Source organism: Alosa alosa, chromosome 11, assembly GCF_017589495.1.
Source record: "Alosa alosa isolate M-15738 ecotype Scorff River chromosome 11, AALO_Geno_1.1, whole genome shotgun sequence".
Lineage (NCBI taxonomy): Eukaryota > Metazoa > Chordata > Actinopteri > Clupeiformes > Clupeidae > Alosa > Alosa alosa.
In genome coordinates, this window is record NC_063199.1 from 34,582,581 (window position 1) to 34,609,878 (window position 27,298).

A 27,298-nucleotide genomic window follows, 5' to 3' on the forward strand; every position below is an offset into this window, starting at 1 on the left:
CACAGTCATCATCAGCTACATCAGCTGGCTCCACCCTAATGCTGAGACCAGAGAGACAATGCACTACAGTGTCCAATAAAAATCCTCTTTCTTGCCATCCTCCCCTTCCTCCTCGTCCCCCACCTCACATATGCACTCGTCCTCATCCTCTCACATAGTTTCTTCTATCCATTCTCATTCCCACCTTTAACAACCTGTTTGCTCTCTGAATTGGCTTATATTGGTTTTGTCACATCATTTGAAACAAGTGAAATCAATTTTGAGTGATTGTGTTTCTATTTAATTTTTGCCACTTGAGTTTACCAGTATGGATGCGTGTGCATTAGAGTGCAGAATGTGTTTTGAGAATGAGCATGTGTTCAAAGTTTTGCTAAAAATTGTAACTGAGATCTGCAAATTGCATTTTACCATGTGAAATGGTTTAAGGTATTGAGAACAGACTGGACAATTAGCTTAACGAGTTCAAGCAAATAAGAAATTTCTTCAGCCAATTTAGTGTTTTAGCAACTGAGAAAAACTGTAAGAGAAAACAGCAGGTCTGCATCCATTAGACCCTGTTATGAGTCCATGTCAAAGTAGGGACAGCATAACATAAACAAATTCACCAGTTGAGTCCGGTTGTGCGGGAAAAATTTATCAATTTAATGCAAAGGAACAATTTAGAACGAATTACCAAACAAAAACATGACGATTTCAAAGACCAAAAGAAAAACACAAAAAGAAAGACCTCACGCTTACTGTCTAGTTTGGAGGAAGCTTGCCTGACTCCCGACCGAGGTGATGTGAGCCATTACGCATCATCCGCGTCCGCAGCGCAAACACCAAAACTTAGCCTACAGGAGAAAAATAAACAAGGGAGAGAGAGCAACACAAGCCCTGTGTAACAGACCCACTCGTAGGATGAAGTGCCGTGTAGGTTTGGCATGGCGGTATCCAGCACTGCTAAGCCTGGCTCAGGCCACATTCCTTTAAGTAGCGGATGCCAGCTAATGTGCAGATAAGATAATGGGATAACCTCTTTACGAAAGGCAATCATAAATCACTAATGAGATTTATCGGTCTCTGGGGCTTTTAATTCCACGTCTCAGCCACCCGGGGGATTTGAAATTTAATCTCATGTTTCCAGGTGGAGGTTTGAGAAGGTAGAGATTGACTTCAAGAAGTCAGCCAACAATCACTACAGGCTGGAGGGAGGCAACTTGGTCATCAGCAACCCTGACAAGAGCAAGCACGTGGGGAACTACACCTGCGAGGCCACCAACGACTACGGCACCGTGGTCAGCATGAAGGCCTCCGTCCAGTTCGGCTGTAAGTGACCGTGACGGGGCCAGGACTGCGGTGCGTTACGTAATGACGCATCACGGTCATGGCCCTTTGTGTGTCTGTATGGTGATGCTTTTTCCCCTGGCCAGCATTACGCAAACTCTCATTTGAAACTTGAATGCCTGCACCCCTGCCTCTTAATGGAGATTCATTTTTAAAATGTCAGGCACGCTATACGGGATGTTGGTTTTGCTGAACTAAGAGCTTTCTGTCAGAGTGATGATGCTGCACTTCCCACTCAGTGGGCTATTTGACTAAAGCCATTATTTTGATCCAAGGACATCAAGGCATGCGAGGCATGTGTGGCCTGTAGTCAAATACAGAGAGGCACAAAGGCAGAGTGGTTGTTTGTTAATTGGAGCAGTCTTCCCCCCCTTCATCCTGTCTCACTCTCTTCTTTCTTTTCTCTCTCTCCTCCACTCTTCTCTCCCTCCCTTTTGTCCGTCTCTTTTCTTTGCGTCTTGACCCCCCTGTAGTCCTGGACATGTTCTCCACGGAGGAGCGCGAGGCGGTGCATGTGAAGGAGGGCCAGGGTGCCGTGCTGCTGTGCGCGCCCCCGCCACACTACCCAGGTGAGGTGGACCGGTCACCACACTGACCCGCGGACAGCACCACCATGTCAAGGAGAACTCCGCCGATGTTTCCAGGCCACAAAGTACCGTTGGTACCAAATCTGTTTGGCGCCACCAGCTCAGGCCACAACAGCTGCTGGTACCAAAGTGCTGCACTAAACGCCAGGCAGCTACAGTGCTGCACCATGGGGTATCAGCCAGGCTCAGTGCTGCACTATAAAGCCCAGGCAGCTACAGTGCTGCACCAGGCAGCCAGGCCGCCAATTGCTGCACTATGGGGCATTGCCAGTAACGCTACAGTGCTGCACTATGGGGGCATCAGCCAGGCAGCTACAGTGCTGTGGGGGCATCAGCCAGGCAGCTACAGTGCTACACTGTGTTGACATCTTTAACATCATCAACTCACAAAGCAGCACAGTGACTGCCAGGAGAGCTGCAGTGTTCTAGCCTGATTCTGCTGTTAGACCCATGTAATGTACGCTTTATAGAGCCGTCTAATGTACGCTTTATAGAGCCGTCTAATGTACACTTTATAGAGCCGCTTTATAGAGCTGTGTAATGTACGCTTTATAGAGCCGCTATATAGAGCCGTGTAATGTACGCTTTATAGAGCCGTCTAATGTACGCTTTATAGAGCCGTCTAATGTACGCTTTATAGAGCCGTCCCTAATATGCGGCTTTATAGAGCCGTTAGCAGTATATGCGGCTTTATAGAGCCGCTATATAGGCGTCTATTATTACGCTTTGACCTTGCCCGTGTATTATGCGCTTTATAGAGCCGTGTAATTAATACTTTATAGAGCAGCTATAGAGCCGTTAGCAATGTACACTTTATAGAGGCAGCTTTATAGAGCCGTGTAATGTATACTTTATGAGGCCGTGTGATATGCGGCTTTATAGAGCCGTTGTAATGTACGCTTTAGCAGAGCGTGTAATGCGGCTATATAGAGGCGATGTAATGTACACTTTATAGAGCAGCTTTATATAGAACTGGGTGTGATATGTGGCTTTTATGGAGCCATTTATGGGCTTAGGTGTGATATGCGGCTTTTATGGGGCAGGTGTATGCTTATATGGAGGCGGGTGTAGTATTGCACTTTATGGGGCAGGTGTGATGTGCCTTTGTAGGGCTTTTTGTGGGGCCGTTGTGATATTTTATGGGGCGTGTGATAATGCGCTATGGGGCTGTGTGTGTGCGCTGTAGAGCCGGTGTAATGTACACTTTATGGAGCGGCATGGGCGTGTGATAATGCTTTATGGGGCAGGTGTGATAATGCGCTATGTGGAGGCAGGTGTGATGTCTTGTTTGTAGAGCCATGGTGTATTATTAAACATGGGCGTGTAGTGTATGCTTTATGGGGCAGGTGTGATAATGCGGCTTTTTAGGCAGTGTGATATGCGGCTTTTATGGAGGCCGTGTAATGTACACTTTATGGAGCAGCTTTTGTAGGTGGTGTGATAATGCGGCTTTGTAAGACCGTGTGATATGCGGCACATGGAGGCCGGGTGTGATATGCGCTATATGGGAGCCATTTTATGGGGCCGGGTGTATTATTAAACTTGGGGCAGGTGTGATAATGCGGCTATGAGGCAGGTGTATTATGCGGCTTTGGGGCCGTGTATAGCTATATGGGCCGTCTAATGTGCGCTTTATGGGGCCATGTAATGTGCGGCTATGTAGAGCCTTGGTCTGATAATAAGCTTTATGAGAGCCCTTTATGAAACGTGTATTATGCGCTGTATAGAGGCCATTTAATGTGTGCGCTTTATGGGGCGTGTAGTAATAAGCTATATGAAACATCCCACAATGTCATTTATGGAGCGTGTATTATGCGCTATATAGAGCCGTCAATAACTCACGCTTTATAGAGCTTGGAGTATTTATGCGCTTTATAGAAGGACAAGTGTAATGTCGCTATATAGAGCTGTCTAATATGCGCTTTATAGGCCGTGTAATGTCGCTATATAGAACTTAGTCTAATGTCTACGCTTTTATAGAGCGGCATAGAGCAGTGTAATGTAGCTATATAGAGGCATTGTAATGTCTACGCTAATAGGCGATGTAATACGCTTTTATAGAGCCGTGTAATATGCGCTATATAGAAACCGTGTAATGTACGCTTTATAGGCGTGTAATATGCGTATAGAGGCAGTCAAAATGTAAACTTTATGAGCCGTTGTGATAATAAGCTATATGGGGCAGGTCTAATTTGCGGCTTTATGGGCAAATTAGCATTGTCACGCTATATAGAGGCAGTCTAATGTATGGCACATAGAATAGTCCTTAATGTACGCTTTATGGAGCATGTAATGTACGCTATAGGCAGTCTAATGTGTACGCTTTATAGGCGTGTAATGTCTGTTTATGGGCAACTTTATGGGGCAGGTATATTATAGCTATATAGAACTAGGTGTAATGTCATTATGAGGCCGTGTATTATTATACGCTTTATGAAACCTTAGGTGTATTATGCAGCTATATAGAACCTTGTCTAATGTAAGCTTTATAGAGCGTGTAGTAATACGCTATATAAGAGCCCGTCTAATGTAAGCTTTATAGAGCCGTCTAATGTACGCTTTATAGAGCCGTCTAATGTACGCTTTATAGAGCCGTGTAATATGCAGCTTTTATAGAGCAGCTTTATGAAACCACTTGCCGTGATGTATTATGCAGCTTTATAGAGCCGTGTAATGTACGCTTTATAGAGCCGTGTAATGTACGCTATATAGAGCCGTCTAATGTACGCTTTATAGAGCCGTGTAATGTACGCTTTATAGAGCCGTGTAATGTACGCTATATAGAGCCGTCTAATGTACGCTTTATAGAGCCGTGTAATGTACGCTTTATAGAGCCGTGTAATGTACGCTTTATAGAGCCGCTTTATAGAGCCACTTTATAGAGCGTGTAATGTACGCTATATAGAGCCGCTTTATAGAGCCGTGTAATGTACGCTATATAGAGCCGTGTAATGTACGCTTTATAGAGCCGTGTAATGTACGCTATATAGAGCCGTCTAATGTACGCTTTATAGAGCCGTGTAATGTACGCTATATAGAGCCGTGTAATGTACGCTATATAGAGCCGCTTTATAGAGCCGTGTAATGTACGCTTTATAGAGCCGCTTTATAGAGCGTGTAATGTACATTATATAGAGCGTGTAATGTACGCTTTATAGAGCCGCTTTATAGAGCCGTGTAATGTGCCCTTGAGCAAGGCACCTAACCCCTCACCGCTCCCCGAGCTGCCTGCATCAACAGAGGCGCTCGGGCAGCGGTGAGGGGTTAGGAGCCTTGCTCAAGGGCACTTCAGCCGTGCTTACTGGTCGGGGTTCGAACCGGCAACCCTCCGGTTACAAGTCCGAAACGCTAACCAGTAGGTCACGGCTGCCCCATAAAACCATTGACTGCCCCATAAAGTAATGTGCCCTATAGTTTTGTACGCTTTTATGTTTTTGTGTTTTCCTGGAAGCAATGGAGAAATTGAACCCAGGAAAAGAGCAGCAGAGAGATGCTTTAGGCAGATGTGGAGGGCAAACACAACACTAAGGCAAATCCCTCTGTCTCTCATTAATGAGGTTTCTATAAATAGCCCATATTATCTCAGTGGAGCCATGCAGACTGTATGGTTCATTATCTGTGTTATTAGGATTTCAAGACATAGGCTGAATCATCATCATGATAAGATGGAGTTAGAACAGAGCAGTTTACAGCTCATTTTCCTACCCAGTTTGAAAGTCTTACTGTCCCCTTCTGTCCCTTGCAGATGACCTGTCCTACCGCTGGATGCTCAACGAGTTTCCTATCTTTATCCCGCCCACTGACCGGCAGTTTGTCTCGCAGACCACCGGCAATCTCTACATCTCCAAAGTGGTGGCGGCCGACAGCGGCAACTACTCCTGCTTCGTGTCCAGCCGCTCTATCGCCAAGAGTGTTTTCAGCAAGTTCATCCCTCTGGTGCCTCTGTCTGAACGTTAGTATTTTGCTCTCTGCTGAGACATTTCTCCATGTAAACGTTAGTATTTTGCTCTCTGCTGAGACATTGCTCCATGTAAACGTTAGTATTTTGCTCCCTGCTGAGACATTTCCCCATGTAAACGTTAGTATTTTGCTCTCTGCTGAGACATTTCTCCATGTAAACGTTAGTATTTATTTTGCTCCCTGCTGAGACATTTCCCCATGTAAACGTTAGTATTTTGCTCTCTGCTGAGACATTTCTCCACGTAAACGTTAGTATTTTGCTCTCTGCTGAGACATTTGTTTGTTTGAGTAAAGTGAACTTTCCTAGAGGTAAAGGGCAGGAGTTGTGGGAGAATAGAAGGTCTTGCAGAAATAATATTATGAAGTCCTCATGAAGTGAGACACAAACAAGATGAGACACAAACAAGACCTTGACTTTGCCCTTTTATAGAACCTGCATAGAATTTCTGAGGAGTAATTATTATTATTATTATTATTATCCAGGACCAAACCCAGGGTAAGTGGTGGAAGCAGTATGATAAGAAAGAAAAATTCTCTGTCCCAGGAACTGGAGCAGTTGTGCCAAACTAGGGAAAAAATGGATCAAAACAACAAGTTGGGGCATGCATACTGGGTCTATTTTTCAACCTCCAGAGCGGAGTCTTTAGAAAGTCTTTTGTTGACTTATTTATTTATTTCCTGTGGTGTGTGTGTGTGTGTGTGTGTGTGTGTGTGGCTGGAAACACATGAAGGCAGCTGGGGGTTTCAGAAAGTCCATCAATTATTCTTTGTTTGTGTTCCGGTCCTTTATACACAAACATCCTATTTCACAATAGCCTAGTATCACCACACCATAAAGTCGCTTTGTGAATAGGGTCTGGCTTTGCTTTATTGGGGATCCATTCGGCGCCTCCTAACAGACATAGATCTCAGATTAATTTTGAAACTATTGGGTCTAAACCTTTAACCAATTGGCATAGGGTTGGGTGACATGGAGGGAGAATATTTGAAATGATGCTCCCAAATGTCACTGATCTAGCTACTGGTCTAGCTACATTTTGCTGATATAGCTACTGGTCTAGCTACATTTCACATAAATTATTAATTCTAATCACTTAGCCAACCACACTGGTTGCTAATTGGTTGACCTCTCAGATTGGGCAATCGGGCAATTTTGCAATCAGCAGCTCCAAATAATTCCAAATGGTTAATAGTTCCAGAGAAAAGTGAGTCCTGGAGGCCACTGGTTTCCAGATGATTTCAGCTTTCACTGTAACGTTAGCACTTGCACAACCAAAATCAGACACAGAACTAAAACAAACACCAGAAATAGAAGTGCACTGGCGCTGCACTTGTAGACATAAACCTACACTGTGCACTAACGCTCCCATACTATAAACCCACACTGCTGTGCTCTAACGATTCCATACTATAAACCCACACTCCTGTGCACTAACGCTTCCATACTATAAACCCACACTGCTGTGCACTAAAGCTTCCATACTATAAACCCACACTGCTGTGCTCTAACGCTTCCATACTATAAACCCACACTCCTGTGCACTAACGCTTCCATACTATAAACCCACACTGCTGTGCACTAAAGCTTCCATACTATAAACCCACACTGCTGTGCACTAAAGCTTCCATACTATAAACCCACACTCCTGTGCACTAACGCTCCCATACTATAAACCCACACTCCTGTGCACTAAAGCTTCCATACTATAAACCCACAATGCTGTGCACTAACGCTTCCATACTAGATGGGAGGCATCAGCATGGGGCAGCTCTTGCTGGTCAGCAGAGTGTGCTGGGGGCATGTGGACACATAGGCGTACATGGACTCTGTGTGTTGTCTGGCTAGTGAGGTGTTCAGGCGGTGGTCTGGAGGTCCTGAGGGCTGCTGGACTCTGTGTGTTGTCTGGCTAGTGAGGTGTTCAGGCGGGGGTCTGGAGGTCCTGAGGGCTGCTGGACTCTGTGTGTTGTCTGGCTAGTGAGGTGTTCAGGCGGGGGTCTGGAGGTCCTGAGGGCTGCTGGACTCTGTGTGTTGTCTGGCTAGTGAGGTGTTCAGGCGGGGGTCTGGAGGTCCTGAGGGCTGCTGGACTCTATTACGGCTGCGTTACTAGAGAAGGGAGAGGCTCCCGGCACTGCCGTGGCCCATATTTACAGCTCTCCTTATTCAGTCTGAAGGCTGGACGACTGCACCGGGCAGTGCAGTAAATACTGTTCAGTGAGTGTGTGTGTGTGTGTGTCTGTGTGTGTCAAGGCTGCTTGGCTCAAAGCAGACCTGACATAAAATGGGGGAGACCACACCGTAGCGTTCAATATAAATACATATTTATTTACATAAATAGAAACGTCAGTATAATGTGTAATGTGTAAAAGCAAAGTGTCGTGCAAAGTGTGTCTAGGGGAAATAAACAAAATAAACAAAACAAAATGCGACGAAGACGGAGGGAGCTCCCAGCACAGGGCTGCACGACCGGCGACGAGGGAGCTCCCAGCACAGGGCTGCACGACCGGCGACGAGGGAGCTCCCAGCACAGGGCTGCACGACCGGCGACGAGGGAGCTCCCAGCACAGGGCTGCACGACCGGCTTAATTTGTTCTCCAAGCCTCCCATCAGAGCCACACACATGAGCCGAGGCGCCAAGAGAGCGCCCATGGGACACCCGCCTTCTTATAGTCCGCTGTTTCTCCATTAACTACTGGGCTCTTCTTATAGTCCAGCCCATTAACTACTGGGCCTTTATAGTCCAGCCCATTAACTACTGGCCTTCTTTATAGTCCAGCCCATTAACCACTGGGCCTCTTATAGTCCAGCCCATTAACTACTGGGAAACCCGCCTCTATAGTCCAGCCCATTAAATACTGGGAAACCCTCGCCTTCTTATAGTCCAGCCCATTAAATACTGGCTACTGGGCCTTCTTATAGTCCAGCCATTAACTACTGGGAAACCCGGCCTTCTTATAGTCCAGCCATTAACTACTGGGCCTTCTTATAGTCAGCCCATTAACTACTGGGCCTTCTTATAGTCAGCCCATTAACTACTGGGCCTTCTTATAGTCAGCCCATTAACTACTGGGCCTTCTTATAGTCCAGCCATTAACTACTGGGCCTTCTTATAGTCAGCCCATTAACTACTGGGCCTTCTTATAGTCCAGCCATTAACTACTGGGCCTTCTTATAGTCCAGCCCATTAAATACTGGGAAACCCGGCCTTCTTATAGTCCAGCCCATTAAATACTGGGAAACCCGGCCTTCTTATAGTCCAGCCCATTAAATACTGGGAAACCCGGCCTTCTTATAGTCAGCCCATTAACTACTGGGCCTTCTTATAGTCCAAATAAACAAAACAAAATGCGACGGTTAAGACGGAGGGGTTCTGGGAACAGGGCTGCATAAACAAAACAAAAATGCATTTTAAGACGGAGGGACGGAGGGACGGAGGGACGGAGGGAGCTCCCAGCACAGGGCTACACGACCGGCGACGAGGGAGCTCCCAGCACAGGGCTACACGACCGGCGACGGCCCTCTCCAAACTCTCCCCATCAGAGCCACACATGAGCGATAAGGCCAAGAGAGCGTCCATGGGACACCCGGCCTTCTTATAGTCCAGCCCATTAACTACTGGGCCTTCTTATAGTCCAGCCCATTAACTACTGGGCCTTCTTATAGTCCAGCCCATTAACTACTGGGCCTTCTTATAGTCCAGCCCATTAACTACTGGGCCTTCTTATAGTCCAGCCCATTAACTACTGGGAAACCCGGCCTTCTTATAGTCCAGCCCATTAAATACTGGGAAACCCGGCCTTCTTATAGTCCAGCCCATTAAATACTGGGCGCCACCCCTGCACTCAGCACCCTGCAGGAGACAGACAGGCAACACACAGAATAAAGGGGCGGAGCCCCAAGAACAGTCAACAGGGTCATACCAGTGTGTGTGTGTATGTGCATGATTGTGGTGGGTGTGTGGGTGCATTCCTCGTTTGTTTGCAATTTGATTGTGTATGTTTGTTGTTGTTGTGTGTGTGTGTGTGTGTGTGTGTGTGTGTGGCCTGCCCCATGCCCATACTGCAGTTGATTGATGCCATTGGCACCTCTTGGGCCAGGGTGAGGCCACAGCATGGACCTTTGTTTGTTATCTTGATAAGATCACCATATGGGACATTATGCTGAATCTCATGTTCTCAGACAGGCTATGCTGTAGATTCTTACATTATTGTCTGTGTGTGTGTATGTGTGTATGTTTGTGTGAGATATTTGTGTTCATGATAAACCACCTTTACTGTCATACCTCCATGATATTGTTTATAATCTACCGTAACCTCCTCTTGAGCCTGTTGTGACATTGGGCTGTACTCATAGCAGGAGGATGTCACCATAGGCTGTACTCATAGCAGGAGGATGTCACCATAGGCTTCAGCTGGCCATGTCTAATGTGCAGCCAAAAGGAGGATTTGTCCACTAGGTGACTCACTTGTTCTCAGCCTCCAAATGCTGCCTCCCACCAGGTTTCCCACGCAAGTACCGAGCCGACATCAACGTCATGTTCCCCGAGACGAACGCCTTGGTCGGCCAGAACATCACACTGGAATGCTTCGCCCTGGGAAAGTGAGTTCTGAGATTTCCCCCTTCTGATGACCTGGTCAAATTAATCTTTTGATTGATTAATTGATTGCTTGATAAGGTAAACACTGCCTTTCTGTCAACTCTGATCTGCTGTAATTCTAGTCTGCAATGGGCAATTTTGAGCATTATTTATGGCACTGACCAGTCGGTCTATTGAACAGATCTACACATGGTGATCGCAATTGGATGCTCCTCTCTGAAAGGTTCTGTGTGTGTGTGTGTGTGTGTGTGTGTGTGTGTGTGTGTGTGTGTGTGTGTGTGTGTCCTCCACAGCCCCATCCCCAAGATCCGCTGGAATAAGGTGGATGGGGAGCTGCCCCCCGCGCACGAGATCAGCATGGCCGGTGGTCAGCTGCACCTAATGAACGTGCAGTACGAAGACGAAGGCATCTACGAGTGTGAGGCCATCAACATCAAGGGCAAGCACAAGCACAAGGCCAAGGTCAACGTGGAGGGTAAGAGGTCACTCTCTCTCATACTCCACATTAGGGTCACACAGACTGGACTAACTCGGAGTAAGATGCTGTTACAAGAACACCTAAATAACCACTGACTGGACTAACTCGGAGTAAGATGCTGTTACAAGCCACTGACTGCAGGATGGATGAGGCTGTGGACGTGAGTGTAGCATCATAGATATGGAGAAAGTACTTCAACAAGGCCCATTCAGCAATACAGTGCAGCAAAGTAATCTTGAAATTCGTTAATTGGTTTTACACATAGAATTTTAAAGATCATTGGCGCCTTTGTAAATAAAGTATGCTGTGAACCTGACAGCTACAGCAGCTAGAAAAAGTGAAAAAAAAAACAAAACAAAAAAACAATGTCTAACTGAAACAATGTCTAACTCAAACAGAGTCTAACTCAAACAGAGTCTAACTCAATAACTCAGAGTCTAACTCAAACAGAGTCTAACTCAAACAGAGTCTAACTCAAACAGAGTCTAATTCAAACAGAGTCTAACTCAAACAGAGTCTAACTCAAACAGAGTCTAACTCAAACAATGTCTAACTCAAACAGAGTCTAACTCAAACAGAGTCTAACTCAATAACTCAGAGTCTAACTCAAACAGAGTCTAACTCAAACAGAGTCTAACTCAAACAGAGTCTAATTCAAACAGAGTCTAACTCAAACAGAGTCTAATTCAAACAGAGTCTAACTCAAACAGAGTCTAACTCAAACAGAGTCTAACTCAAACAGAGTCTAACTCAAACAGAGTCTAACTCAAACAATGTCTAACTCAAACAGAGTCTAACTCAAACAGCGTCTAACTCAAACAGAGTCTAATTCAAACAGAGTCTAACTCAAACAATGTCTAACTCAAACAGAGTCTAACTCAAACAGAGTCTAATCAAACAATGTCTAACTCAAACAGAGTCCAGCTCAAACAGAGTCTAACTCAAACAGAGTCTAATTCAAACAGAGTCTAACTCAATCAGAGTCTAATTCAAACAGAGTCTAACTCAAACAATGTCTAACTCAAACATAGTCTAATTCAAAACAGAGTCTAACTCAAACAGAGTCTAACTCAAACAATGTCTAACTCAAACAGAGTCTAACTCAAACAATGTCTAACTCAAACAGAGTCTAATTCAAACAGAGTCTAACTCAAACAGAGTCTAACTCAAACAATGTCTAACTCAAACAGAGTCTAATTCAAACAGAGTCTAACTCAAACAGAGTCTAACTCAAACAGAGTCTAACTCAAACAATGTCTAACTCAAACAGAGTCTAACTCAAACAGAGTCTAACTCAAACAATGTCTAACTCAAACAATGTCTAACTCAAACAGAGTCTAACTCAAACAATGTCTAACTCAAACAGAGTCTAATTCAAACAGAGTCTAACTCAAACAGAGTCTAACTCAAACAATGTCTAACTCAAAACAGAGTCTAACTCAAACAGAGTCTAACTCAAACAGAGTCTAACTCAAACAATGTCTAATTCAAACAGAGTCTAACTCAAACAGAGTCTAACTCAAACAATGTCTAACTCAAACAGAGTCTAATTCAAACAGAGTCTAATTCAAACAGAGTCTAATTCAAACAGAGTCTAACTCAAACAGAGTCTAATTCAAACAGAGTCTAACTCAAACAATGTCTAACTCAAACAATGTCTAACTCAAACAGAGTCTAACTCAAACAGAGTCTAATCAAACAATGTCTAACTCAAACAGAGTCCAGCTCAAACAGAGTCTAACTCAAACAGAGTCTAAGTCAAACAGAGTCTAACTCAATCAGAGCCCAACTCAAACAGAGTCTAACTCAATCAGAGCCCAACTCAAACAGAGTCTAACTCAAAACAGAGTCTAACTCAATAACTCAGAGTCTAACTCAAACAGAGTCCAACTCAAACAGCGTCTAACTCAAACAGAGTCTAACTCAAACAGAGTCCAGCTCAAACAGAGTCTAACTCAAACAGAGTCCAGCTCAAACAGAGTCTAACTCAAACAGAGTCTAATTCAAACAGAGCCTAACTCAAACAGAGTCTAATTCAAACAGAGTCTAACTCAAACAATGTCTAACTCAAACAGAGTCTAACTCAAACAGAGTCTAACTCAAACAGAGTCTAATTCAAACAGAGTCTAACTCAAACAATGTCTAACTCAAACAGAGTCTAACTCAAACAGAGTCTAATTCAAACAGAGTCTAACTCAAACAGAGTCTAACTCAAACAGAGTCTAACTCAAACAATGTCTAACTCAAACAGAGTCTAACTCAAACAGCGTCTAACTCAAACAGAGTCTAATTCAAACAGAGTCTAACTCAAACAATGTCTAACTCAAACAGAGTCTAACTCAAACAGAGTCTAATCAAACAATGTCTAACTCAAACAGAGTCCAGCTCAAACAGAGTCTAACTCAAACAGAGTCTAATTCAAACAGAGTCTAACTCAATCAGAGTCTAATTCAAACAGAGTCTAACTCAAACAATGTCTAACTCAAACATAGTCTAATTCAAACAGAGTCTAACTCAAACAGAGTCTAACTCAAACAATGTCTAACTCAAACAATGTCTAACTCAAACAGAGTCTAACTCAAACAATGTCTAACTCAAACAGAGTCTAATTCAAACAGAGTCTAACTCAAACAGAGTCTAACTCAAACAATGTCTAACTCAAACAGAGTCTAATTCAAACAGAGTCTAACTCAAACAGAGTCTAACTCAAACAGAGTCTAACTCAAACAATGTCTAACTCAAACAGAGTCTAACTCAAACAGAGTCTAACTCAAACAATGTCTAACTCAAACAATGTCTAACTCAAACAGAGTCTAACTCAAACAATGTCTAACTCAAACAGAGTCTAATTCAAACAGAGTCTAACTCAAACAGAGTCTAACTCAAACAATGTCTAACTCAAACAGAGTCTAACTCAAACAGAGTCTAACTCAAACAGAGTCTAACTCAAACAATGTCTAATTCAAACAGAGTCTAACTCAAACAGAGTCTAACTCAAACAATGTCTAATTCAAACAGAGTCTAATTCAAACAGAGTCTAACTCAAACAGAGTCTAATTCAAACAGAGTCTAACTCAAACAATGTCTAACTCAAACAATGTCTAACTCAAACAGAGTCTAACTCAAACAGAGTCTAATCAAACAATGTCTAACTCAAACAGAGTCCAGCTCAAACAGAGTCTAACTCAAACAGAGTCTAATTCAAACAGAGTCTAACTCAATCAGAGCCCAACTCAAACAGAGTCTAACTCAATCAGAGCCCAACTCAAACAGAGTCGAACTCAAACAGAGTCTAACTCAATAACTCAGAGTCTAACTCAAACAGAGTCCAACTCAAACAGCGTCTAACTCAAACAGAGTCTAACTCAAACAGAGTCCAGCTCAAACAGAGTCTAACTCAAACAGAGTCCAGCTCAAACAGAGTCTAACTCAAACAGAGTCTAATTCAAACAGAGCCTAACTCAAACAGAGTCTAATTCAAACAGAGTCTAACTCAAACAATGTCTAACTCAAACAGAGTCTAACTCAAACAATGTCTAACTCAAACAATGTCTAACTCAAACAGAGTCTAATTCAAACAGAGTCTAACTCAAACAATGTCTAACTCAAACAGAGTCTAATTCAAACAGAGTCTAACTCAAACAATGTCTAACTCAAACAGAGTCTAATTCAAACAGAGTCTAACTCAAACAATGTCTAACTCAAACAGAGTCTAACTCAAACAATGTCTAACTCAAACAATGTCTAACTCAAACAGAGTCTAATTCAAACAGAGTCTAACTCAAACAATGTCTAACTCAAACAGAGTCTAACTCAAACAGAGTCTAACTCAAACAGAGTCTAACTCAAACAGAGTCTAACTCAAACAGAGTCCAACTCAAACAGAGTCCAACTCAAACAGAGTCTAACTCAAACAGAGTCTAACTCAGAGTCTAACTCAGAGTCTAACTCAAAAACAAGTCTAACTCAAACAGAGTCTAACTCAAACAATGTCTAACTCAAACAGAGTCTAACTCAAACAGAGTCTAACTCAAACAATGTCTAACTCAAACAGAGTCTAACTCAAACAGAGTCTAATTCAAACAATGTCTAACTCAAACAGAGTCTAACTCAAACAGAGTCTAACTCAAACAATGTCTAACTCAAACAGAGTCTAATTCAAACAGAGTCTAATTCAAACAGAGTCTAACTCAAACAATGTCCAACTCAAACAAGAGTCTAACTCAAACAATGTCTAACTCAAACAGAGTCAAAAACGTGAGGATTAGAGGAAGCACTCTGTCCAACTCAAACAAGAGTCGATAGCTTCAAACGCTGCATTGTTTTCTGCAACATCATTTTTTTCCCCTTGTTGACTTGTTGACTTGTTGACATTATACATACAAACAAATAAAGCTTATTATTATCTTCTTCACCTCCCCAGCGTAACCACAGTGATCATTGTGAGTGAGAGAGTGGTGGGTTTTCTGAGTAGATATGTCCTAAGAACGATGTGTAAATATTCTTCTCTCTAGAGAGACACTGTTGGCTACGTGGTACTGTACACCACCAGCTAAAAAGACTCCACATAGTGAGGACACTGTCAGTGCTGGCTGCGTTCACGAAAGCTATGTTCTTCTGAGAGAGGTCTCACTTGTGCCCTCTTGTCTTCCCCCTCTCTCTCTCTCTCTCTCTCTCTCTCTCCCCTCCCTCTCTCCCCCCCTCTTAGCTGCTCCTGAGTGGGTGGAGCACATCGTGAGCGCCGAGCGTGACATCGGCAGCTCCTACACTATGTCCTGTGAAGCCAGTGGGAAACCCAAGCCCCACATCCGCTGGATGAAAAACGGCCACCCGGTAAAGAGCGCCCTGACCGCCCCCCCATCTCTCGGCTCCCTTTCTGGCGCCCCAGCGCCCTGTTAACCCCCGGGCTGCCCAAAGAGCGCTTTCAGAAAACAAGCAAAGCAGCAAAGCTGTTACGCAAACCCCCGCTGCCACCTCATGGCTTGACAGCTCGCTGGCACGCGTCTCGCCCAGGCTGGGCCAGGGTGGCAGGGAACGCTACGTCTTCATTCTGACGGGGTGCCAGCTCGGGCTTACGTAACGGGCCTGGCGGCTGGAGGACCCGGAGCGTACGGAGCCTGCATGCAGAAGGAGCTGAACAGAGCGGCTATATCACCTCCTCACAAAGGAGCTGAACAGAGCGCGGCTATATCACCTCCTCACAAAGGAGCTGAAAGGGAGACCTCCACAGGGAAGCTCCCCACTGTTCTCCCCACATTCCCAGTGAAGTCCCATTCAGTGCCTGATACATTAGCATGCTTTAGCAACACGGCTCTCTGTGATGTTTCTTTCTCCTATTTTTGATTAATTACTTTGCAATGACAGTCATTTCAGGGGGGGTTGTTATTAAAGGCTGCTTTCTTTCTGTTGTCGTCCCACCAGCAGTATGGCATGCACCAACTGAAGTTCAGCGAGCTGACCTTTAAGGACTCGGGGATGTACCAGTGCATCGCAGAGAACCGCCACGGGGTCCTCCACGCCAACGCAGAACTGCGCGTGTTTGGTGAGCGTGTCCTCTCAGTAGGTGTGATGTGGCTTATTATGGGATAGTGTGGGGCACTGAAGAGGGCCTACTGTTCAGCACGCTTCCCTAGCGCCAGGCGCCCGAACTGCGACTGACCCGCGGATCACGCCAGTGGAGCCTCCATTGGAATCCTAATCTCTTGGCCTTTGTTTTGACCCGTTGGAGAGGCGTAACTGAAGTTTGGTTTCACTTCAGCGGATATTAATCATAGCAAGCAAAGAGGTCCAGACAATAGTCCATTGACATCAACCAGCAGCAGAGTTGATTTTGAAGCTGCCGCTTTTGCTGTTAGTAGTGATTAGGTGGTGAGGATATACATAATTATCAATCTCAAACGCTCTTAATTGCTTAATCATCATGTTTTATTTAGTTTCTAACAGACAAGGGCAATATTTTGTTGTGTCTTATTGTACAGATCTCTGTTATGGAAAGTGTATCTCTGAGTATCTGGTCACAGCTTTAGCACCTCAGTTTAATGACCTTACATGTAATAAAACATGTGATCCAGATTTCAGGCATCATCTGTATTCATGCGTGAGTGATGAGGAGCGCTTCCTTGCAGGCAGCTTCAAGCCACCACTCTGAGGGGAAGGCAGTGCACAGTTGATCAGCTAATAGGCTTGAGGTCTTCTTGAGATTAGAGCAAATCCTTTTGGCATGCAAGTGCCTGACATCTGATACTGTATGCGGCGAAACTGCACGCAATAAGCTTTTATCAACCACTTAGTGGACATGTGTCGCTTGTAGTGTCGTGTACCGTGTGGGAGGCTTTGACTGACGCGCAGCTGTTGTTTTTGTGTGGTCAGCGGGTGGCCCGACGTTTGAGCACAACCCGTTGAAGAGGAAGACCCTGGCGGCCAAGAACAGCCGTGTGGTGATCGAGTGCAAGCCCAGGGCCGCCCCCAAGCCCACGTTCTCCTGGAGCAAGGGGACAGAGCTGCTGTCAAACTCTTCCAGGTCAGAGGTCACTGGACCAAGCACAAGCCTCAGTCCTGAACCTACATCATCACTGATACGTCAGCCATCAATTGATCTTTTTTTTTTACATCATCACTGATACGTCAGCCATCAACTGATTTATTTTTTTTCTGGCATCCTGATGTAACAAATGGGTTAAATTGTATATCCACAGATATTTCAGCTGTAGATACATTCTTGATGTAATAAATCAATTCCATGCTGCGGTCAATAAGGTCAATAAGGTCAATAACTGTTTAGTTGTATTCGCCTCCCGTTCCCTTAGGTCATGTTGGTTTCAGTGATTGCAGCATCAAGAGAGGGGCAGTGTTAAGAGATGGGCAGATCTCTTCCTCACCTCAGTCAGTTACACTAAGCCACATCTTAAGCTCCTTCAACAGATCAGGCTCATGCTCCAAGTGTGTGTGTGTGTGTGTGTGTGTGTGTGTGTGTGTGTGTGTGTGTGTGTGTGTGTGTGTGTGTGTGTGTGTGTGTGTGCGTGTGCGTGTCCATGGGTCTCCTCAGAGACAACACAATGTTAATCTCGTGTTACGAAGGCCATTGAGTTGTGTCAGGGGACGGATGGGCTCAGGTCCAGCACAAGCACTCCGTCCCACCGGCCCCTGCCTGCAGCATGGTCTGGACACAGGCACACACACACACACACACACACACTCACACATACACACACGCACACAGGCCAACCAAGAGGACCATCTGTAAACAAATGTGTTATTGAGATGATGAGGAAGAGAGGCTGCTGTTGACGTGTCGGGTGTGTAATGCTGTATTGTGCTAATAAGCACACAGATAAAGACAGAGGTCATCATTAACAGAGTGCTGCTGTTGTTTCAGGATATTGATTTGGGACGACGGTAGCTTGGAAATCATCAACGTTACCAAAGCAGATGAGGGGAGCTATACGTGCTTTGCTGAGAACGGAAGAGGGACGGGTAACAGCACTGGCTTCCTCTCCATCACAGGCAAGTTCCATCAGCAAGCTCCTCCAGGGGGGTGTTTTACTGTACATATTCCAATCTAGTGCTGCTTTCTGTCATCAACCCCCCTGTGTCTTGCTATTAGTCTGAACCACTATGAATCAGCAAGGGCTGTGACCCAAGCTCCTTAACAGTCACCATTTGCCTTGTCTCTAATGAAATGTGGTTGACATGGTAACCAATGAGGTAAGAATGTCAACAGTTGTTTATGCCTCGGTAATAGAGGTAAAAAGCACATTGGGTGAAATAGACGGAGTGATTGCATCTCCAGTAATTTAATTTGTCTCTCTGCTGGTCAAGTATGCTTATCACATTCAATATGCAAAGAGCTCTCACTCGAGCTGCTCTACAATCAGATTGTGTCTCTGTTGTTGGGCTGCTGAGATGCTTCCTGGCAATATGTTATAAAAGCAAGTGGTAAGACAAGGCTCCACTGGCTATGAAAAACATATGAGCAAGAAGTAATGCAATGTGTAGGATAGTAATATCTAGCCCATTTTGCAACATGTTGTGGGGTGTTTGTTTCTGTGTATTATTGATGCCGTGTTTGTTTTGTGTGCGTAAACAAGCTCTCACAGGCTTGTCTGCCTGGTTCAGTTATCCTTCAGACACCCCGTGGCCATGGATTTGCCTCCACAATATTATCTGTCCTCGCTTTGCAATTGAGATATCCTGCTGTGCTCAATAACCTGCCCCCCAGCACCCCCTAGTGGCCATATCAACACAGTGCTGTTGCTGGGTCTTGTCTCGTACTGCACTTAAGACTTCATGGATAAACACACTTTGATTTTGGATTTGTGTGTGTGTGTGTGTGTGTGTGTGTGTGTGTGTGTGTGTGTGTGTGTGTGTGCATGCTGTGCATGTGTGTGCAGGATTTTGCAACTTTTTAATAATAAAAGCTTTACCAGAGTTAAAACTTGGAAGAATATCAATTTTGTTCGTGATGCAAGGTCAACAAAGCTGAGCATATCTCTGCCTCTGCAGATGCGACCAAGATCACCCTGGCGCCCGCCAATGCTGATGTCACTGTTGGGGAGGCCGTCCGGATGCAGTGCGCCGCGTCACATGACTCCACACTGGACATCACCTTCATCTGGTCCCTGGATGGACGGGCCATTGACTTTGACAGAGACCGCGAGCATTATGAACGTGTGGTAAGAGATGACCTTCCGTGACTACAGTGAGCCTATACATTAATACTGAATGAACGCTACAATGGCATGTAGGCAGCTGATACATATTTATGCACTGGGATGTCAGCATGCAGCTATTGAATTAAAATAGAAGCTAAATAGCTTTCACACAGGTTAAAGGGCACTTGTCTGTAGTCCATCATCTTGCTGTCCAAACACATTATTCATAGAAAGGGTCAAAGACATCAGTCATTGTAAATTACAGCAGAGACTGCATCGTTTGCAGGCAGCAGAGTTGAAGCCTTTACATGTTTTGGAGGAACAGGATCTCAGTTGTACATTTGTGCTTTGACCACAGTGGGGCGCTCATGTGCCCCCAGCCTGCTCTCTGGCTCTTGGCTGCTGGTTTTTTTTCTATCTTGTTTTCTTTCTTTCTGCAGCCAGGACTATTTCTGTGTGCTGTGTGTGTGCTGCTCTGCTCTCAGTTGTCGTGCAGCGATTTCCAGGTTTGACTATCGACGGTCCATTAAAGGCTGCCGGGCATGATTCATGATGGATGCCCGTTGATGCATTCCCGGAGAGCAGTGATTTCCCCATATGATGCACTCTCCGTAAATCAGTCAGACCGAGGCGGGCGCATCCCTCGCTGCTATTTGTCTCAGCACCCCCCACCACCACCATCCCCCCCACGCCTCTAATTCACTTCAGCTGATCGATGATTGATGACTCCCCATTCATGTTGAACTAGAGTCAGAGGACCGGCTCCCTTTCACCACAAGGACTTTATGTGCCACTTAATATTAGTTGTGTGGCATCGGAGCGGCATGAATGACCGCACGTCTAAAAATAGCGCTTCCTTTCAACAGGAGCCGTCTTATTTCCTCCCACCCCTTCTAGACATAAATACTCAGAGAGCCAAGGAAGTGAAGCAGATATGGCTGTGTGTGGTGCATATGAGATTATAGCACTGGATCACTCATCAAGGGTTCGTTAGGCTGCCAGAGAATGGGGCAGGTTGGCCAGGACTCATCTAACGGGAAACCACACGCCCTCTGGGACAAGAGGGGAACGTTTCTCCGAAGGGTCAGTAGGGGTCGATCCACCTTGCTGATTTTGTGCAGTGGATGGAAAAGTGGGCAGCCTAAGCATTTGATGAGTCAGCCTGAACTATTGCTCAACGATTACATTAAGAACTAATTTGGAACTGTGAAAATAGACAACATGCCCACTCCGAAATCAATATCTGATGCTTTTATCCTCATTAACTCATTAAATGCCCAGCTGTTTTCGGGAGCTTTGTCCTAGAGTGCCAGCAATCTAGACCATTGTTGATGATTTTTGTACAGCCACAGCATATTCTGTTTTATAGCTATGAACACGTAGAATAGCTCGATTAAAAGGTGAGACTTTAAGCTCTCGGTGGGTGCAAACCGTGTATTTCTACACGCCTCTGTTCCTGAGAAATCCCAAGCTAAACAGTGGCTAGTTTTCATCAAAATCACTGTTTTTTTCTAGAAATGGAGAAATAACGTCTTTAATGAAATATGAAGTGTTGCCTGTTACTTACTTGTGTAAACATTCCGGGAAGTGATCAGCGAGACCTGGCGAGACTGCCACCTAGTGATAGACCCACGAAAATGGCCTGGTTTTGACATGACGTACATGTGTCACTGATTCGACCCAAAGCGGCAACCGAGTTATAAAATGTCCAGATTGTGCGTTTTCATGAGTTTCACGATCGTCATATATTTCATTTCCATTCATCACAGAGTTCCCAAAATCACATATAAGGTGTATTAGAGTGTCTAGTTTCGTAATAAAAAAAAAAAGCTAAAAACGTAATATTACGTTTTTGGCACTCAACGCATGGGATGGCACTCGATGAGTTAAGTGCCTGCACAGAGAATAATCATCATTGTTTTTATTTGATCAGTATATGTGTTAGACCATAGGGTTTCCAGTACCTATGTGTTAGACCATAGGGTTCTATATCTATATGTGTTAGACCATAGGGTTCTATATCTATATGTGTTAGACATTAGGGTTCTATATATGTGTTAGACCATAGGGTTTCCAGTGCCTATGTGTTAGACCATAGGGTTCTATTAGACCATAGGGTTCTATATCTATATTGTATTAGACCATAGGGTTCTATATGTGTTAGACCATAGTGTTCTATATCTATATGTGTTAGACCATAGGGTTCTATATCTATGTGTTAGACCATAGGGTTCTATATATATATGTGTTAGACCGTAGAGTTCTATATCTATATGTGTTAGACCATAATAAGGTTCTATATCTATATGTGTTAGACCATAGGGTTCTATATCTATATGAGTTAGACCATAGGGTTCTATATGAGTTAGACCATAGGGTTTCCAGTGCCTATGTGTTAGACCATAGGGTTCTATTAGATCATAGGGTTCTATATCTATATGAGTTAGACCATAATAGGGTTCTATATCTATATGTGTTAGACCATAGGGTTCTATATCTATATGAGTTAGACCATAGGGTTCTATATGAGTTAGACCATAGGGTTTCCAGTGCCTATGTGTTAGACCATAGGGTTCTATTAGATCATAGAGTTCTATATCTATATGAGTTAGACCATAGGGTTCTATATCTATATGTGTTAGACCATTGGTTACCAAAGGCTGGGTGGGTCGCAGGAGATTTTATTTGGGTCACCAGCACAATGTATGTTGTGTAATAGGCCTACCATTTAGCCAGGGAAGCTAACAGTTTTCTATTAGGATCTAACTACAGTCACGGCCCTACAGTATGTGCAATTTTGCATTTAGAAAAGCTCTAAAACTGGGGTGCGAACGCGTCGCAGAGGGGACAGCGTGGGCATCTCACTCACAAACTGAAACATTTCTGTGGGGCGCCTGCCATGGACCTCGCAGTTGCAAAATGCAAGGGACATGAATCAGCCTTTTTGAACAAACATTAACGGACACCATCTCTTCAGCTTGACCGATTAAAATCTAGTTACTGTGCTGTCAACTAAAGCAGACATCCGTATACCGGACATGGCTATTCAATTTGCACCATAGGCTGTAGATATTTTCAATTGTAGATAATAGCAATTGTAGTTAATATCAACCTCCTCACATTCCTTAATATTTCTGATTTAAAACACACTACGGCTACTGTACAATTTAAATGGACATTTTAAACGCTATTATTTCCTCTCATTTTCCACCTAGTGAACTCTACTAGGCTAGCCTACAATAAAGGCGCATTATCTTTAGGCTATACACGGGTTTCCTGTTTACCAACAAAACTAGATGCGCCAAGCGCAGCCTTGAGGCAGAAGACGCTTGGTGGCCGTCCACAACGTTATAAACTTAACCTAAATAGTCGCTGCTGTAAGCTACAATTGTATTTTTTGTATACCCTGTTGTCTCAATGATAATAACATCTCATTTCAGACTATATTTCCAAAGTTTGACGCTCATTTGGATTATTAATATAACATCGTTATTTTGTCATTTTGGCTTAAGACATGCATTCCGTTAGGGATATTGAACATATTTAACATTCTCTAACCATCGTGATTTCGAATTGGTGCAGTTTTCAGCACAAAAACTCATTTTATTCTTTTGCTCTTTTGCATTGCTCTATGCTGTTCTATGGTGCTTTCTGCCTCTTGGTTGCGCACGCATGTTTTCGTGATGTTCCATAGAAATCCATGTATAGAGCTGCACAGTCCCGCCCACAGCCAAAATGCGGTTAGGTGCCGGATGTAAGATTCCCATTCATTTGTCCAATTGACGTTTGGAAAAATCCGTATCTAAAGAGTTTTACAGCATGTCTTAGGCTAACCAGCTATGGCATAACTCATAAGCATACAACATATTGTAACGTCGGCGCACAAGACATTGTTAGCGTTCTCCCACGCAGGGCATGCTGGGATACGGGGGTGAACATTTGGGGGTTTATGTCTGTATTTCTCCTTAGTTTTGAGTGTAATGTTTAGCGTCTTTATTGTAACATGTTTCCCTTTTAGTTCTCCCTCATGTGTGATCCTTTTTGTGTGGGGGGCTGCGTCCTCCCCTGTATGTGTAGTGTGTGTGTGTACTTGACCTGCTCCGTGTGTATTGTGTTCAGGGCTCCGAACCGGTTCAAGGAACGAAAACGAAAACCGAAAACGAACGAATTTTTTACGAGTTTTACGAACGGAAACGAAACGAAAACAAAATGGTCTTCAACTGTTCGAACAGAAACGTTATTCTGAAATCCACAAAACCGGTTAATGACGTTTTTTTTTTCGTTCTCTATATATTTTATAAAATTTCACAAAAGCATATACTAAGTGTTCTACTCGTTTGATTGTAGGCGAACAGCCTAATAATTTGATTTCTGCAGTTTGAAAAAAAAGAAAAATGAATAAATTAATAAACTAATAAACCTTTTGATTGGACAACTGTGTGAGTCGCTATCAAATCGTTACAATATCATTTCGAGTGAAAAAATGAAGAGAAAATCCAAAAAAAGTAAAAGGTACAAGACTGTGTACATATTTTCATTTCCGAGCGAAGGAACTACTCATCCCATAAACCACCGCGCCTCACTGAATAATATAGGCAAAATCGGTGCGATTTATTTTGCCATTTAAACCATTTTCAACCGGCGACAGCACGCGAACCCTTTCCTCCAAACAGTGATTTTTATATAGTGAATGTGCAGTTAATAGCAGTTATTTCAGGAGTAATCGTGTAAATAATAGTGTTTTGATATTGAATTTTATATTTATCATCGTGTATTTTATATCGTGGTTATGAAAGCGTTAACGTTAACGGCAGTGCTTCGTAACGTTACCTGACTCATCCTATGCTGTCATCACTGCTCAGTCGGGCTGATGCATGGACTGGTGCATGGTCTGCTCTTGGACCACCATATTCAGTTTATTAATTTGCCGTTAATTATTACACAAAATGTTCATTACATGCACGAAGAGGAGAGCCACGCTGCTAGCAATCCAGTGCAGGCGTGCTAGCAGCCACGTGGCCGACCCGCTCGTCACCAGCTCCCTCTCAGCAGCCGCCCTCAGTGCGGGCGTGCTAGCAGCCACGTGGCCGACCCGCTCGTCACCAGCTCCCTCTCAGCAGCCGCCCTCAGGCTGCACTTTCCGCGGCGTGTCACCGCGGCACTCCTTCCTAGGTTAATGATTGATATGAATCATACAGTATGAAGGCTACAGTAGCCAATGTTAACTAGCACTGCTAGCAGCATTAATGTTACCGACCTCCCTGCTTAACTCATCACAACTTTGTAGGTCTTGTAGGTCATGCTGGCCCTTACAAAACCCACAAACTGACTCTCGGACACACAACAGTCAATAATGTGACCCGATTTAAAGTGGCTTTCACCCCTTTGGACACTCACTAAAACCTAATATATTTCATACTGTGTTGCAGCATGTAGGCTAATGTTAGCTGCATTATGTAGCACTAATGACATACAATGTCGGAAATGCTAAAGGTTAGCCTGTCGGCTACCTGAAAAGTTTGAGTGTTTAAACTAACATTTACAGTGGTCTATTTGATAGTGTATTGGCCCTGACTAAGTTTGTGTGATGTATAAACCCCAATCCTTGTTGATACAAGTACCAATATTTGTCAAGAAAGTTTTTAATCACATTAAGATTTTCGCCATAGGCAGTAAAAGACTCCGCCATCTTTGTCAATATTTTTTCGCTGAGAAAGTTTCAAACTATGACCATAACGGCCTTTCCACCAATCAGAGGCATCACTGTGGGATTGTGGGATTGTTCAGGATTGTGGGTAATGAAGTACTTATCCAAGAGATTGCGAATAAAAGGCATTTATCTCAAAACAAGGTTAGTGCCCCATGAACTCTTTGTGTGTATAGGAGCATATACAATCGCTTAGTACAGCCGTAGCTGGTTTTAAGTCTACCACGTGCAGTTAAGTTTTTATGGCTTATACCGCAATTGTCAATGAGAAATTGCATTGAATTTTTACATCCGGCATCGGCTGTGGGCGGGACTGTGCAGCTCTATAGTTCAATTCTTACAACATGGCCTGTCACAACATACCGTGACAGGCGTATCTTTTCGGTAGTCATTTCCAACTTTCCACGCTGATGATGCTCAAAATGCAACACAACTGGGCTCAAAGCAGGATGAGAAAAAGCTGAGGTTGTGTGTTTGTACAAAACTTTTTACAGCTTTGAAAATATTTAACATTGTTTCATGTGTAATTGAGATTGCAGAATTGTGGGAAACTGAAGAGTCAGTGCATCACCAATACCTGTAATAGTAGTGGTAGTAGGCCAGACCTAGTAGGCGCTATTACGTATCTAGATATGGCACTGTAGAATGGTTTGAAAAGTTTGAAAACCTGTGGCCTAAAACAATATTGGTGGATAATTGTTTGCTCTGAAGTGAATGGGTCGCGATGGTCTGTCATTTTTAAAAAGTGGGTCCCCAGAAAAAAAGTTTGGGAAACACTGTGTTAGACCAGTGCCTTGTTGCCATAGGAGCAAACCTCTGCATAGGGGTACTGGTGCAATGTTATGTTACCATGAGAGGCTATTACCATAGGACTTCTAGAACCTTGTTACCTAGAACCTTGTCTGACCAGTTAATCTACAGGTAAAGAAAACCCAGTGAAATCAATCAATAAATAAACTGAATTAGCCGTACTACTGTGAATGACTTATTATTATAGCTAGTGTGTTTACTGTGTTTGTGTGTTCACCATTTCTTTTCTGGCTTCCCTCCTCTTAGGATGGAGACTCGGGTGGAGAGATGTTGATTAAGAGCACACAGCTGAACCACGCTGGTCGCTACACCTGCACGGCCCAGACTCCCGTGGACAACGTCACAGCATCCGCTGACCTCGTCGTCAGAGGTGAAACATTATCTTTTAAAATACACAGACCTGTGCCAGTCACAGCACCGGTAATTACACTGTACTTTTACGGCTATAATTAGCCTTCCTGACGGATCGACGTTAAGTACTGTGGAGTGTGTTTTCCTGATCTTGGATTGAATGCTTCCTAAGACCAGAAGACGCTAGACATTTTAATTTGCTCTCAGTATTACCAATAACAAATCCAGCGGCTCTGACAGAGACAGGCGGTAGCTGTGGCATGATTGGTATTGTTAACTGCGCCTGTCATTGCTCCCCCTCATCAATCAGGAGGCAGGAGTTATTCTAAGTGCTATCACTGGCAGCGCTTGCTGCATTGCAAGGCCGGCTTGCTGCCTGATGAAACAGAGCTGGTGACATGAGCTCAGTAGTGGCCAGTGAGTGGCTGATGATCTGGACACCAGCTGAGATGTTGAGGAGGTGGAGGTCTTGCCGGCGTCGGCTAAGGGCGGCTCTTGGCGCTCGGGTTAAATCGGTCATCCGCCATGGCTCCATCGCGGGCCTCGGCGAGCTGATCGCACACGGTCAGGGGAAATGCTCCCCCCCCCTCGGCCAACTGTCTCGCTGGCATGACCTTACCGGTGGTTGTCGTCTGAGTGTAGGAAATAAAACCGGAGCCGGTTTACAGTCCTTGTAAAGTGGCACGCCAGCATGTCTAATTTCTGCGCGTACTCATTCACTGTGGATGCTGGCGATCAGCCACGCCGGTCAGAAAAAAAAGACCAAGCGCTGAATCCTTGGAAATCGCACTCTCATAGGTGTTTAGCGCTCATCCTATCTGAGTCACCGCGTG

The 27,298-nt window shown here is 44.2% G+C and overlaps 1 protein-coding gene across 1 annotated transcript in view; it reads left to right on the forward strand.

The window, feature by feature from the left end:
* cntn1a (contactin 1a) overlaps positions 1-27,298 on the forward strand; it is a 48,183-nt gene that overhangs the window by 8,440 nt on the left and 12,445 nt on the right. The window contains exons 3-13 of the mRNA XM_048256179.1: positions 1,121-1,308; positions 1,800-1,895; positions 5,659-5,865; positions 10,371-10,470; positions 10,762-10,943; positions 15,655-15,779; positions 16,368-16,488; positions 17,316-17,466; positions 18,322-18,449; positions 19,449-19,618; positions 26,361-26,484. Of these exons, the coding sequence (XP_048112136.1) occupies positions 1,121-1,308; positions 1,800-1,895; positions 5,659-5,865; positions 10,371-10,470; positions 10,762-10,943; positions 15,655-15,779; positions 16,368-16,488; positions 17,316-17,466; positions 18,322-18,449; positions 19,449-19,618; positions 26,361-26,484 (1,592 nt within the window). The remainder of the gene's footprint in view (positions 1-1,120; positions 1,309-1,799; positions 1,896-5,658; positions 5,866-10,370; positions 10,471-10,761; positions 10,944-15,654; positions 15,780-16,367; positions 16,489-17,315; positions 17,467-18,321; positions 18,450-19,448; positions 19,619-26,360; positions 26,485-27,298) is intronic.